General features: G+C 32.8%; 1 protein-coding gene across 4 annotated transcripts in view; it reads left to right on the top strand.

Annotated features, from left to right (window-relative positions):
• LOC127068150 (protein bicaudal C homolog 1-A) overlaps positions 1 to 13158 on the top strand; it is a 38344-nt gene that overhangs the window by 4892 nt on the left and 20294 nt on the right. For all 4 annotated transcript variants that reach the window (XM_051003899.1, XM_051003897.1, XM_051003898.1 and 1 more), the window contains exons 2-3: positions 408 to 666; positions 2505 to 2548. In XM_051003899.1, coding sequence (XP_050859856.1) covers positions 447 to 666; positions 2505 to 2548 — 264 coding nt within the window. In that variant the 5' untranslated portion in view covers positions 408 to 446. The remainder of the gene's footprint in view (positions 1 to 407; positions 667 to 2504; positions 2549 to 13158) is intronic.

Genomic DNA, 13158 nt, shown 5'->3' with positions numbered 1-13158 from the left:
TCAGGTCGATCCAATTTAATGTACTTTGCAAAATCTTCTCTCTTTTTTTTTTTGTCTTTATTACTTTTTCGTACTTATCCAAAACTTTGATACTTTGACTCGGTCATTAACCGACCTTTTACGATACTTTCTAAAACTCTTTTGTCATTCGTCCTTTGACAACGTCCTCGACTTTATTTTCACGTGAACTTCAAACAACGACATCTATTATATCTACTCTTCACCTTTATTCTTACATACATATGTCTTTCTGATACACTCGTACATACATCTTTCTATATATATATATATATATACACATGTATGTATGTGTATATATATGTTTATATAGGAAAAATTATCTTCTTTTTGTTTTATACTCGTAAAAAAATATTTTTGAAAGTATTATTTCTTTTTTCGTTTTGTAGATAGATACGGCGATTACGCCGTAGGAGCAATCGAACGAGATGAGACCCGACGAGGTGATACAGACAGAGCGGAGGGCGGCAGAGACTATGTCGGAGACGTCGGAGGGTACCGCGACGAGTAGCATCTCCGGCAAGTCCGGTTTCGAAAGTCGCGAAGAACTTCGAGATCTTGCGGCCGTCCTCGGGATCGCTAATCCAGAGGATCTACATCAGGATCGTTTCCGCGTTGATCGACGAAAATTAGAACAAATGTTACAGGGTCAGTATCGTCTTGACTTTTTCTTCTTCTTCTTCTTCTTCTTCTTCTTCTTCTTCTTCTTCTTCTTTTTTTATCGTTCTTTATCGTTCTCCTTTTAAAACGTGGTTCCAACGAAGAGAATTCTTTATTAATTAATTAATTAATTTATTTATTTATTTTAACGATCTTATTTATAATATTTGCAAGAAACATTTACGATCAGTTATTGATAAAAATATACTGTTGAACCTCGATCTGACATCATTGTCGAATGAATTATTTATTTATTTAATTTTTCTTCTCTTTCTTTCTCGTTTCTTTCGTTTCTTTCGTACGTAAGGATCTAACACGGTTTATCCGATAGATCGTTAATTAAACATCGATTATGCAAAAGTTCTGAAAATTACATTTTGAGTCAGCTAATTGTTGTTATGCTTGCATCACCAATCGGATCTGTTTTCTTCTTCTTATTCTTCTTTTTCTTTTTTGCTTTTTTTTTTTAATCTTACAATGTCATAATGCAAAAGCTGAGTATGTCAGCGATTAAAAAGAAAAAGAAAAAAGGAGTTATATAAATTACTTACGTGTTTCGTTTGAGAATGAGACAATTTAAAGGAAGAAAATTAAAGAGAAAAAAAAAGAGAGAGAGAAAAGAAAAGGAAAAAAAATAAGGAAATGTTATTTCTACAAATAATCGTTCTTAATACGAATATAATTTTATTTTCATAATGAAATTATTTACTCGTGCGAAACATATCTTCTCTCTCTCTCTCTCTCTCTCTCTATCCCCTTTCTCTGGTATAGCAATCAATTAAGAAACAAAGATCCTAGTTATAAAATAACCCATGGAAATATAAATCTCAATTGGCGTAATAATCGTATATAATGAAGGATACTCGATGAATTACGAGAACGAGGAAACGTGTAAGGAAGTTTATACATATGCAGATAGAGGTATATACGATACATGCAACCAAAGTCAGGAACGTAGCAAGTATCTTTCAACCGGGAGCGGACGTTCGATGTTGAAAGTTTTGTCATCCTAGCGAGCAATTAGAAGGTTCTGATTGTAAGTCGATCTGCGTTAAACGGTACGTGACCGTTGCCTCGTTTGCCTCGTTTCGCTTCGACCATCGAGGACTACCTTCTCCTTCTCGTTTACCTTCTTATTCTTCTTCTTCTTCTTCTTCTTCTTCTTCTTCTTCATCTTTTTCTTCTTCTTCTTGTTCGTCATGATCATCTTCTTCATCTTCTTTTTCTTCTATGTATTTGCATTTCGCGAATACATAGATATATATAGAGAGAGATAGATAAATAGAGAGAGAGAGAGAAAGAGAGAGAAATGAAATGGATAGATAGATAGATAGAACTTTGTATATCTGGCAATTGAGATTTAAATAGACTACAGTGATGTTTATAAACCGGATTATAGGAACCGTCAGAGCTTACGATTATTGTTTTCGTACTTTGCTTGTCCCAAACTTGACAGAAATAAACAGACATTGATTTTCAAAACGGGAATGAAACACTCGCGACAATAATTTATATATTTGTTAGAGAAAGAAAATCGTCTTATTCTTCTATCATTTCTTTTTTTTTTCTTCCCTGTTTTATATTGATCCTTTTTTTCCCTTCATCTCTCTCTCTCTCTCTTTCCTTTTTTTTAATTATTGTTACATTTGTTTTTTTCTCATGGTTTTTTTTTTCATTTATCTTTTTTCCACTTTCCCTTTTCTTTTTTGTTGTTAAATTTTCTCTTGGGACCTTTACTATAGGTACATACGTATATAACATACCATTTATTATCGTCGTTGTAAATATTGAACAGTGTATTTGACGTGTATTTTTTATTTTTACAGGTGACAATGATATGCCAAAAGCAGCGGATACGTTTTTTCACAGTGTAAGTAAAAATATTATTATTTTTTTATTTCGTTCTCTTTTCCCTTTTCTCTTCTTTTTTTTTCTAAATAGAAATATTTTTTTTATGATATGATTAGGATAGATCGATGAATAATTTTAAGAATTATTATCGATTCGATACGTACGAGAGTAAATCGTTGCAATTATATTTATGATTGCAATTATACATCGTAAAGTGAATTCGTTTTGCTGCTGTTCTTCTTTTTTTCTTTTAATTTTCTTACAAAATGAATGAGAATGAATCGATACGAGATATATTCGAATTGATCGCGAACGACATCGATAAATCTTTCAAGCTTCTGCGTGTTGTAAACGTGTTAATTAAGATCTCTTTCGAAAACTCTTAAAAAAAAACACTCGAAAGATTTTCGCGCTTTAGAGTGTTCCAATCGAAATAGAGATGGAGCATTTGAAAAGCAATAGATCGATGTAAAATTGTTCACCTCGAATTTCATCAACGTCGATCCGTCGTTTATATTCGTGTAAGCTATCGCTTTTACCTATCGATTGGAAACTGTCGATCTATCGATCACGAAAAGATCTATAGATCGATACTTTAGATGACGAATAGAGATAACATGTTCTATTGACGTAACGCCTTTCTCTTTTTCCGACTCTCTTGAAATATAAGCGTTAGTTTCTTCCGATTCATTTCCTTTTTTTCTTTCTTTCTTTTATATATATATATATATATAAAACACGCTGAGATATCATTTTTTCGTAATTAATTACTATGTAACCAATTTGTTAATATGATTTATTCGTTGCATAATATTGATTATATAACAAACACAGCTGATCTCATTTAGATAAATGAATAAATTGATTAAAAAGAAAGAAATTGAACGAGAGTTGATTCATATTTGAATAATAATTTTGTTTTTCTCTTTTTCTTTTTCTCTTCTTTCTTTGTTCTTTTTTAATTTAATTTTAATTTCTGTTTGGTTTTCATCGATCCTCATAAAGAAATCGTTCTTTGTTTTACTCGTGCCACGGATCAAGTCCCGAAGCAATAGAAACGCACGTGCAGATGCGATTACTAAAGAGATCGTGAGCCCTCGCGCGTGTTCCTACTATCTCTGATTCGATCGGATTGTTGCAGTTTGGTGTCGACATAGTTTAACGGTATAGTCATCTCAACAATTCCCATAAGAGAGAGAAAGAAAAAGCGAGAGAGAGAGAGAGAGAGAGAGAGAGAGAGAGAGAGAGAGAGAGAGAGATACACATAGAGAAATCATATTTAGATATAATATACTTTAGGTAAATTCATTTACATTGCGCTTTATCAGGTACAATAATTTATGATTTTTTTTACAAAAAAAAAAAGCGAAAGGAAAAGAAAATATCAATACCGATTATTCGATAAAAAAAATTAAACTATTAAATTGTTAAATGTGCTTAATTAAAAAAAAAAGAAGATCGATATTAATTATCAATTCGACAATTGAATCGGTCCAGGATCGATGCAATATCGATTCGGAAAAAGCGGATAAATGAAAATTTCGAGTTAGAAAGATGCGATTAAAGTTCTTCTAAAAGTCAAGAGAGCGTAACACAAACTGTCTCTGACCTTGCGATTATGCGAGAACTAAGAAGGCTATTTTTGTATATTTGTTCTCCCGACCACGAATGCCGATAATTCCCAAGCTCGGCTACGAATCGCTCTTGGTTTTCTCGTCGATAAAAGCAAAACCGGCGCTCGATCGTTTCCACGCTTCGGGAATCACGTGTGTACAACACACACGTTAAAGAGACGACTCAAAATGTCAGAGGAATTCTATCGACCGGAAAGAGTATGTTCAGTTGTGTATAAATTCGTTTTTGTTATCGCGAAACTTTTGCATCGATTCGACTTGACAATTTTTTTATTTCGTTTTCTTCTTATTCTATTTTATTTTTTTATTTTGTTTTCATTTCTCGCGCGCATGAATTTATTTCAAGTTTTCACTTTCACGTTAATTATCTCCTTTTTTTCTTTTTTAACTTTCTGTTCATTTTTTATTTAATTTATTTTCATTAGATATACGTCTATTTATGTTTATTCGTTTTATCTTTCTGTAACACTTTGCACTTACATCAGATTATCTTGATACAATAAATCGTCGTCTACTTTTTTTCTCTTTTTTTATCTTAGCATTTCCATATATTTCACTCGTTTTGATATTTCTTTACGTAGTTGAGTATCCCACAATCAAGTCCTTAACGTTAAAATGTGCGCATGAACGTATCACCGGCTCTCATAAATATTCCTTGCCACCCTCGCATCGTACAAAAATATTTTCCCGACGTAGCTGCGTTCTATGCTTCGACAAAATATTTATCCATTAGGTATCTTCTTTACTCTTCTTCCTGTGGACCTAGTAAAGTAACGTAATCGGTTGAGATTACGTAACAAGAATATTTTCATTCGTTAAATCATGCGCTCTTTTTTCTTCTCTCTTCTTTTCTTTTCTTTCTTTTTTTTTCTTTTTTTTTTTTTTGTTTGAAAATTTACAGAATACATTATTAAATTTATTTAAGTTTATTTCGATAGAAAAAAAGGTCGTTTAATACAAAAAATAAATCCAAAGATTTCTTTCCAAGTATATCCAATATATATCTGTCATTTATACATTTTAATTATCGTGATGTAAAAAAAAAAAGAGAGAGAGAGAAAAGAAAAAGAGCAAGAAGAATATTTTAATCACGACAAAAAGTCGTCTAGTAAATTGGATAGAAACAAATCTGTAAACATCGATGACAGTGATCACTAGATGGAAAAAGATATCGCTTTTAAAAGTATAAAAAAAAAAGCACATGCCATTACCTTCGCTAACATAAGTTCGAACGCATTGAATCTAACAATAAGACATAGAAAATGAATCGTTAGCCGTTCACCGACAAGTTCGAAGGCAATGTTCGCGCTTATCCTTATCGTTGGTGCGTTGCGCAAAAGGGGCCCTGGAAATACACTGCTCGATTATTTATAGAGCGACTTTACTCGATTCCATTGCAACATACATATGCAACAGCGGTTCCACTCTTGCACGCTTTTAAACTAACTTTTACCGCGTCTTTTACCAACTGCATACGCTGCTAAGCGTATATATCGCGTTAATAGTATTATTAGTGTATCAGCAGTGTTTCTAATGAAAATCTCAAGCGTTATAATTGCGTTGGTGGACTTGGAGAGATCCTTTGCCGTCACAACTTGATGACACTTCCATGAAACGAGATTTCCCCTCTTTCTTTCTCTCTAAGAGAGCGTGTCTGTTCCATTCTATAAATTTCAGAATTGGTCAAAATTTATGACATTCGAGGTGTAATCGGAATCAGGTGACTCGAAGGAGAGAAAGTGGTGGTAGTAGGATTTATATACTGAGTAATCATAAATAATGATTGTCAAATTGATTTCTCTTAAAAAAAAAAGAGAGAGAGAGAGAGAGAGAGAGAGAAAAGAAGAAAAGAAAAGCAAATAATTTATTTTATATTTGACATCGTATTTAAAGATCGTCTCCCATAATTCAAACTTAATAGTACAGGATGTCACATTTTCAAGGACATTCTATCAAATATCTCGAATCTTATTAGTTTTATAAATGATATCGTTCGAAATGGTATACCCTGTATATATTGTCGAAAATTAGATTTTCTTAATCTCTTCATTTTATTTCAATAAATACGATAGACACGACGATAGGCTTATTAATCTTATCTCCAATATATTTTTCTAGATAAATTAAGGATTTAGGTCGATCGTATAATCGATGATACTAACTTTCTGATACATATTGCAATTTCTATATGTTTTTCGAGGATATTAACAGCCACTTTAATTTCTCTCTCCTCTCTCTCTTTATCACTCTCGCTCTTCCTCTCCCCCTCTCTCTTATCTCTTCCTCTCTTTCTCTTGTAGCGCAGTATTTTAAGACTTTGTTCCGTAAGCTCTCCTCATAGACATCCCTCAAGTTCGGTTTCAACTTCAGACTTATTTCCATTATGTAATCATTCCGTTACACGGCGATACCGATAAGGTGATACGCTGATATAGCTGACGCATTAAAATAATATACATATACATATAGATACATACACACAAACATATATATATATATATATATGTATATTTCATCAAACGGCACGATCTCTAACTTTCACCAATTTCTCGTTGTACTAGTAATATCGTTCTCTTTTTTTTTTTTTTTTAATTTTTTTTTATTTTTTATTTTTTTTTTCGTAGTTTTTTCCTTCTTGTTTCTTTTTTTTCTTTTTTAATCATCGATATAAAAAATCGAACTATACATACTCCAGTATGTGTGTATAAAGATATTTACAGATATAAACATACGTGTCATTTCTTTACAATGATTTACATGTACTCAAGGCTACTCAACGAGAACTTGTGTCATCTTGATATGTTTTTCGCAGTATTTTTCCACTGCATAACTCGACTTTGGCACATGGCCAGACGATATCGAAAGAGACCTGGAAAGATTCGGACCTGCTCTTTGAACGGTATTAATTTGAATCCGTTTAAAGAGAGTCCGGATAAGTAATATTTCTTTTACTTCACGATCGAAACGAATTCTCTTTTGTAACTGTATATATTCTTCTTTTTCTGTTTTTTTTCTTTCTTTCTCTCTCTCTCTTTTTTTTTTTTTTTTTTATACGATCAAAACTACTCCGAGAAAATAAAAAGAAACGAAGACAAATCGGTCAGTATAGTTACATATATCAAAGACAATATACGTGACTTTGATACCTTCAGCGAATTCATAAATATGCTATTATACTGATAAAAACGACCGTGTAAATATGTACATATGTATGCTGCAAGATACGGGTAACGAATACGTTGATATTTTTTTCAAAACTAATTATTGATACCACCGCAGTATTTTAATCGTACACGAAGCACTTGTGCACATCGATTTATTAATCTACACGTATTATTCTTCTATAATATTTCAGTATTTATCTATTCTTTTTTTTTTCTTTTTTTTTTCCATTACCTTTAGACACTTAATCTTCTTTACTTTTATCGAAATCGAAAAAATTAATCGAACTCATCTTTAAAACATTGGTCGAATATTTTTATGTATTATTATCATCATCATCACCATTGTCGTTTTCTTAATTAACTAATTAATTTTTTTAGTTTTCACACTACTTATGTTATTTCTGTGCGGTGATAGGTAAAAATAATTCGATTTTATTAGTTATTAATATTCGATATCTAAATCCCGTTAAAAAATGTAAATAAGTTTAAGGTAGTTTTCCAAGACGAAATAAAGTTACGTGAAAGGAAGAAAACTTTCTGCTCTCACGTTTAGCGAAGGAAACGAAGTGTAACTTCAAAAGCGTACCGCTTTAACGAGCTAATATGATTTTCATTGGAGAGGAAGATGTGTCAGACAGGCGCCTACTTTCGACGCCCAAAAAGTGTAGGCGCTTGATATAACGCAAACATTATTCTATTTTGTTTAACGAACCGCTAGTAAAAAGGTTCGGTGAGTTATGCATTTTTCATGTGGAAAATAGAAGTAGTTCTACTAAAAGGATCGTCGAATGTGATCGTCGAAATATCGATGAAAGTATTGTTTCGAGAGAAAAACGATATATCGAAACGGTAAATTGATGATATATTAAAATACATTGTTGTTAGAAAAAGCAAAAGATGTCCTATGTATAATTAAGAATTTGATATTGTATTCAAATTTTTTTAATTCTAAAGATTCATATTTAATACGATATCTTTCATCGACTGAAACGATAGAAATGTGCAAACGAAATTCGCGAAGATATGTTCTCCGTTAGAAGATTCTCGATTGATTTAGTATAAGTGAATCATCAAAAGACGTTCTTCGATCATGTCGATCATAATTCATTCGTTACGATACAAAGGTTACATCTTGGTTGCTTACCATAATCCAATATTAATTAGGTAGGCAGAACGGGAAAAATAACGACATGTATCGATACGAAGTATGAAAGTCATTATCGTATGTACGAATTCAGTGGAATGAATGCTTTGCGTGCAGTCGCTATACTTACATTGAAAATGCTGATGTAATCGTAGGTTCGTTTTATCGTACAATGTTACTATTTCGAATGTCTATACAATTTTCTTTTTTTTTTTTCGTTTTTTTTTCTTGATCTGATAATTCCAAAGTCAATAGAATATGTCGCTATTTTGTACAGACATATATACATATGCATATATATATATATATATATATATAGAGCCGATGCTTATAAAAGTGATCCAAAGTATTATATTTTCGTTTCGAGAAGTATTTTGACGTTTCACTTTGAATTATTTGTTGTTTCCTCTATGATATAATCAAGAAACACTTGTTGAAAAAATAAGTAGGTATATTTATTCGCGAGAAAATAATTCCTTTGTGTGATATTAACGATTTTATGAATGGTACCTGACAAAATATGTTATTCAATATCTGAAATAACTTGGGCCATATTCGTAATTGCAATACGACTGACGCGTGTATGCGCATGCAATGATAAATGAAGCGATTTAAATCGAAGAAAAAATTTTTCTTCTTCTTCTTCTTCTTCATTTCTTTTTTTACTTTTCTTCTTTCTTTTACTTTTTCTCTTCTTCTTTCTTATCATAGATAATTGCACGCGAATTGTTATAAATCACTCTAGATAAAAATTATTTGGAAATTTATCTTTCGATAACATGTTCGATAACATATGCCGAGAAATATCATCGACGAAATCAATCTGGAAGACTGTACTCGATTGCATAATCTGCGACGTTCTTCGATCACACGTTCGACCTTTGACACCTCGTTCTTAATCGTTCAAAAACTTTTCAATTCTACCTCGATCTTCTTCAAAGTATTACCACTATGCCATTAATCATAATGTCCTACGTTGGATCTAATTATTTTTTATGTTAGATTATTATGCATACGTATTACTAATTACGATGTATGCGTGTAAGCATTCATGCATTATTTTAATGGCCGATAAATTTTAAATTCGTATGAAAAATGGTTTGTTTCTCGTGTCACAAACTTTCCTCGTCCGATTTTATTGATTCCTTTTTCTTTCCTTCCTTTTCTTTTCTTCTTTCTTTTCTTCTTTCTCTTGTTTTCTATTTTTTACATTTCCCTTCCCCATTTTTCTTTTTTAAATGAAATTTAGTTGAAAGGCAGGCAGCAAGTCGAAGTTCGACGATACATTTTAAATTGCACAACACCGTCGTCGATATCTCCTTGTCGAGTTTATCAAGAGTGTAACTTCTCCCTCTTCCTCTCCTCCTTCTGCTCTTCCTCGCAAAAGCATATAACGACTTCGTTTGTCCATTCCGTCACCGAATTTATCGCGCGATAAATTACGAGAGAATTCAAGTGCGACTTGACGTGAATGCAGAAAAAGAAAAAGAGAGAGAGAGAGAGAGAGAAAGAGCAAAAGAAAAAGAGAGAAAGAAAGAGAGAGAGAGAGAGAGAGAGAGAGAATAATAATAATAAAAAAAAGAAAGAAAGAAGTTGTAGCGATACGATCAGTTTGTTTCACTGACGCAACATTCATCGTTCGATTTCTGTATATTTCCAACAAAATTTCCGCGCCGTAAAACCGGTGAAGAAACGTCATTTAACAAGACATTTTTATTTCTTCTTGAACCCGTTCTGAAGTCAACGTTAAGGAAAAGAAAAAGAAAAAAGGGAAACGTATTGTGAAGAAATTGTCTTATAGAAATAATGCTTGTCATTTTCTTTTAAATGCTAGAACATGATGAAATTGGTAAAGAAAGGGAATAATGTTACATCGGAAAATTGTAAATGGAGAAGAAGGAAAATGACATAATTTCGATAGACAAGAGAGAGAGAGAGAGAGAAAGAGAGAATATTCTATGTCGAAGCAACACTGATAACACTTGTCCTTGAAAAGTTTTCTCATCGTCAAAACAAGATTGTTTGGCTTCCACCTTCCGAATCCGACAAGCATACATATAGTCGAGTTTCTATAAGATTTTAACACTAGAAATATAGTTTCATAAATACCTACCAACTGTGCTTTTCGTAGAATACGTATTGTAATTTTAACTGAAGAGTAACGCTGGACCTCGAGCTTGACTTCGGTCTCCCTGTTTTGTTGAGTCTACCACGCTAGTCGACATTTTCATTTTCGGACTTTAAATAGCTAGAGGGACAGAAAGAGAGAAAGAGAAAGAGAGAGAGAGAGAGAGAGAGAGACTGCCAGCTTGCCTGATTGACTGACTAGAGAAATGGAGAGAAAAAAAGAAAGGAAGAAAAGAAGAACAAGAAAAAAAAGAATATGGTTTACAACGTTTGAAAAATGCGGAAGAAGGACTGTAAAATCGATTCTTATTTTCCGAAGATATTTTAACTAGAAGTGTCTCTTTTCCTATTCTTTATCTCTTTCTCTTTTTATCTATCTATCTATCTGTTTGTCTGTCTGTCTGTCTGTCTGTCTGTCTGTCTATCTATCTATACCTCCATCTATCCTTTTCTTTTCTCTCATTTATAACTGTCTCCTTCTCGGCTATGAATGACGTTTCGAGAAACTTTCACGTTTGTTCTTGAAAAACGGGATATTTGCGATAGTACGGCAATGCAGGTAAAACGAGGTTAGTCGAGGTAATAACCGAGAAACGGAGGAAAGCAAACGAAGAGAAAGAAAGAGAGTAAAATTTACTTCCGTGGTCGGAACTCGATATATATATATAAAGAAAATAAGAGAAGTAGAAGAAGAAAGAGAAGAAACAAAAAAACAACAACAACGGAAAGAACAAAAAAAATGAAATATAAAAGAAAAGAAAAAAAAAGAAGAAAATATAGGCAAAAAGAAAATGGAAAACAGAAAAATGTTGTGTTCGGGAAAGTAATTAAAACGAACTAAATAAAAGCCGTCCAACAACTTTTACAACAGAAATCAAATTAGAGAACGTGAAGTTGGAGTATTGGGGAAAGGATTAGGTTGATGTGAAGAGTAAAGAAAAAAAAAATTCGAACAAACGAACAAAAGAAAAAAAGTAACAAGAAAAAAGAAAAGGAAAAAAAAAGAGGAAGAACGAAATGAATTTTTTATTATCAGATTACTACGAGTATATATTTTTTTTAAGTGTAAATATAGATACGTTCGAATAAACTTGGTTATTTTTCACATCGAACCACGGGATTCGGTAAAAGCGGACATGGTGGAAGTTATTTTCGTGAAGTAGGGTAAAGTGGATCACACTGTTGAGCATCGAAGTATTATTGGATGGTCCCCTTTCTCATGGACGTTTCACAAGGTGCGTTCTACGAACTTTTCCTTTGCGTGCACGAGCTTCTTTCATAGTACGCTAGACTGATTACCTCGGCTTGTGGACAAATTTAAGAAATATCTCTAAATTATATAACTTATGTATTAGATATAAAAATTATGTAACATTTGGGACACGTATATATGTGTGTGTGTGTGTGCACGCATTCGCGTATGTGTTATGTACGTGTATGCGTGTGTGTGTGTGTGCACGTCCACAAAGGAAGGGAGACGAGAAATTTCGTTTCGTAACGTTAGTGCATTCTTCCAAATAAACTTTATAATTTTGTTGAAATTTGAAAAGTTAGATATACGTATGATGGAAAAATGAAAAAAAGGAACAAGAAAGAAGAACAGAAATTATCGTCGAATATAATTCATTTAATACGATCATTCTAAACGAAATTGTTTGATCAAATTAATCCTATTCCCTTGCAAAGCTATATATCCCAACTGTTGTCCGCCCGGACAACGAAGTGAAAACGTTTTTCTCTCTCTCTCTCTCTCTCTCTCTCTCTCTTTTCTTTTTTTACAATTTCCATTTTCTCTCGCACTTATTCGCTTAGAAAAAAATCCGGAAAGCCGGGCCGAACGGATTAGGAATTTAAAGAAAAAAAAAAGTAGAATTTTCTACACGAGTCACGAGGTGGCTCATGGGCCTCCTGGAAGCCTTAACGACTGACTCCCTTAAATTCTTGTTATGCGTTGGGGTCGACAACCCGATTGCTTGATACGCGGAAGTCGACGTTAATAACCTTGATGTAATCGTATCCGCGAGTACTTTCCTCGCGGTGAAAACACACGTTTTCTGATACGTTTCATTCCTTTCGTCATTTTGATTTACGCCTTTCGCGTTGAACATCGCCATCAACCGGTATAGTTTTCTAACGCTCTGGACAAATAAAAACTCGGTCTTACGCACGACTTATTGTCGGGAATGATAAATAATTGGACAGAACGAATTGCGTTTTCTCAAATTATAATTGATTTAGGATTGATTTATGGAATCGAGAAAATAAGAGATGAGATTATTACACATACTCACTCTCTTTCTCTTTCATTTTTAATCGCGTTTGATTTTAAAGTTCGCATCGTTTTGAGAAATCCTTCGTTGATTCTTAAAACGATGACTACTTGATAAATGGAGATATTAAAATAACATACACAGACATAGCCCCTCCTCCCTCGTACAAACACATACGACGTAAAAAATTTTCTATTTAAAATTCTATATAATCATGAGATTACGATCTCTCCTCGTTTCAAAACGTGTTACTCAATATCATTAAAATAAAACGCAATCTTTTAAACAAC

This window comes from Vespula vulgaris, chromosome 12 (genome assembly GCF_905475345.1).
Source record: "Vespula vulgaris chromosome 12, iyVesVulg1.1, whole genome shotgun sequence".
In the NCBI taxonomy this organism is placed as follows: Eukaryota; Metazoa; Arthropoda; class Insecta; order Hymenoptera; family Vespidae; genus Vespula; species Vespula vulgaris.
The sequence above is the reverse complement of the archived record's forward strand: the minus strand, read 5'-3'. Positions and strand labels throughout refer to the sequence as shown.